The sequence below is a fragment of the Malus sylvestris genome, chromosome 12, assembly GCF_916048215.2.
Source record: "Malus sylvestris chromosome 12, drMalSylv7.2, whole genome shotgun sequence".
Classification (NCBI taxonomy): Eukaryota; Viridiplantae; Streptophyta; class Magnoliopsida; order Rosales; family Rosaceae; genus Malus; species Malus sylvestris.
The window spans coordinates 18,090,540-18,093,466 of NC_062271.1; the positions used below are offsets into that span (position 1 = coordinate 18,090,540).

The following is a 2,927-nucleotide window of genomic DNA, read 5'->3' on the forward strand; positions in this document are numbered from 1 at the left end:
TAGCCATACCAAACAAGTACTCAAGGTATAAAATTTGAAAAATGTTTTTAAGTTTAAAAAGTTAGATTCAAATAGAATGCCAAACAAGCCCTTAGTTGCATAAGAAGCCTTTCTGTTATAGAGGGTAGAGAGGAAGAGAGTTGTGCAGCTAGGGTTAGTTGAGGAAGAGAATTGATGAGTTTTTTTTTTTTTTGAATACAATGATATTTTTACATTAAGGGAGAGAGAGTTAGGCTAAGCCACACAATGAACAATCTAATTTGATATCAAATTCGCTATTCACGAGATTTGAACCTAAGATCTCTCACTTTCAAGTGAAAAGGAATACCACTAGACCGTAGTAGTGAGTGACAAAATTGATGAGTTAAAGAGGGTAGTTGGGCATTTGGATGTGCGGCCTTTAAGAAATTAGATGAAAATGTTTATTTATTTATTTTTAACAAATGATATTATCTACATGAGAGGGAAGTTGACATTTCGATAAAATTATTCAACCTGAAATAATAGAAAGATAATATTTACAAAGTGCACACTACAGCTACAATTCAGCATATTCGAAGTGTTGTATCAATGAGAAGTTATTGAGTGATACGGTATTACCAATTTCCACATCGGGATGATACTTCCGTTCGAAATTTTCCACGTGAAATTTTTTTTACAGCTAGATTCAATGTCTTTTTCTGTCTTTTTATTCCTGGTTAAAAAAAAAAGACAGAAAATTAAAAGCTTAAATTAATAATAAGTAACCAGTAAGCACCTTTATGGAAGATCCCTAATCTCTAACCACCGCTCTCACACCTTTATGGAGGAGCCGTAGTGCGCGGACCCCCGGAATCAATTCACCATGATCGAAGTTCGAACGCTTGACCTGACCTACTGGGCTAAAGTCGGACTAATCGGTGCCCCGTGGATAACGGGCTTCCTCGACCAACGTCTTTATGACTGGATCACGGGTCTCAAAATGTTTAAAAAGCCCAACAGAATAACCCCGACAAAGCCCAAGGACAATTCCGTCATTCCGTTCGCAACTCCCCCCAATCCACACAAAACCCTAGCGGCATGTGAACCGCTTTACAAAATCCACACGTTTCACTCTCACTCAGCCTCCTTCACCCCCCAAAACCCTAACGCCCCCAAACCCAGAGCGCCGCCGAAGAAGCCATGCCTCCCAAATTCGACCCTTCTCAGGTCGTCGATGTCTACGTCCGTGTCACCGGAGGCGAGGTCGGCGCCGCCAGTTCGCTCGCTCCCAAGATCGGTCCTTTGGGTCTCTCCCCCAAAAAGATCGGAGAAGATATCGCTAAAGAGACTGCCAAGGACTGGAAGGGCCTGAGAGTCACCGTCAAGCTCACCGTGCAGAATCGTCAGGCCAAGGTCTCCGTCGTCCCCTCCGCCGCAGCTCTCGTCATCAAGGCGTTGAAGGAGCCGGAGCGCGACAGGAAGAAGACTAAGAACATCAAGCACAGTGGGAACATTTCGTTGGACGACGTGATCGAGATTGCTAAGGTGATGAGGAACAGGTCCATGGCGAAGGAGTTGGCCGGGACCGTGAAGGAGATTCTGGGCACTTGCGTTTCTGTAGGGTGCACCGTAGATGGCAAGGACCCGAAGGATCTTCAGCAGGAGATTGCCGACGGTGATGTCGAAATTCCCTTGGACTGATGAGCTATGTTTTTGGTTTTATATAATGCTAGTCAGTTTTTGGGTTCTATAAAGATTTCATATTTTTGGCTTTTAATTCTAAATTGGTTTCCCAGTTATGAGTTTCTATAGAGCATTGAAATCGTTGATCGAATTCGGGGCTGTAATGCATTAGTGTTAATTTATGAACCTGATTTTGTTGCTTAATGTTGAAATGCATTTTCTTTATGCTCATGAATGATTGTGTGGTGATTGATTTTTGCTTTTTGTTGAGTGATGAGTGATCTCTTTAAAATCACTCACAGATGATTTAGCATTTCGATGTTAAATTTGATGGTTTCGGTGTAAAACGGTGTTGAAACAATTGACTTGATGGGGTTTATAGTGTGAATTATGGTGAAATCTAGTTTGAAAGATGGTTTATGCAATTGTGTTTTGGATTATGAAGCAATTGTTCAAATGATGGTGGTATTTGATTCCGAGAATATTTTCACGTTTTGCTTACAAGTTTGAGTTGGAGCAATTGTGTTTGTTTTCCCCTCGTGTGAATTTCAAATGTATATGTTCTGTTAATTGCATTTGTTCATCATGAAGTTGGGATTACAGCTTGTATACTTGGACGTATGGTTAAAATATTAAAAGATTATTGGGTGACCCGATACCTTGTTAGTTATCAAACATGGATTTTAGTTTCAAAATCACTTATCTGAAATTGGGAAGTCATTAAGATCCTAACAGTGTTGTTGCTGATGTTTTAGTTCTCATAACATTGCTCACTAGTCTGTCTTGTGGTTTGAGTGATCGAGTCTACCGAAGGGTATAATAAGCACTTTAGGTGAAACTGGTTCACCATCATCGTGGAGTCCCGAGCCACTAATACAATGAAGTGTGCTAAGCTCTTCACGTGGCCTTGTATTAGTGGCTCCATGGAAGTATTCCGTATGCAATTTTTTTTTTCCGTATGCAAGGGAATAGTGAAGCTTCACAGGTTATCTCTGTCCAGGTGTGGGTAGTTTGCATCTTCACAGCATGTACTCTTTTGAGATACTATTTGGTCTTAGGATTGGTATTGATTAAGTGATCAGAGAGCTCAAGGATGCAACGTGCTAGACCTAAGACTTCAACATGAGTTGCTCATTTAGCTAATATTTTGGACGACTTTTATCACTAATCCCTCTTCTAGAAAGAGAGTTCCTCTCTCCGTTACACCCACAATAGAGCACGCCCGTTCTTACCTTTGTGGAGTTAAGTTACTAAATTTTACTGGACCGCCTTACTACTAAAGG

The 2,927-nt window shown here is 40.9% G+C and overlaps 1 protein-coding gene across 1 annotated transcript; it reads left to right on the forward strand.

The window, feature by feature from the left end:
* The first annotated feature begins 1,058 nt into the window (after positions 1 to 1,058).
* On the forward strand, positions 1,059 to 1,875 carry LOC126593894 (60S ribosomal protein L12). Its single transcript, XM_050260054.1, has one exon. It carries the CDS (start codon positions 1,162 to 1,164, stop codon positions 1,660 to 1,662), a length of 501 nt encoding a protein of 166 aa, XP_050116011.1. The 5' UTR covers positions 1,059 to 1,161; the 3' UTR covers positions 1,663 to 1,875.
* The last annotated feature ends 1,052 nt before the right edge of the window (positions 1,876 to 2,927 follow it).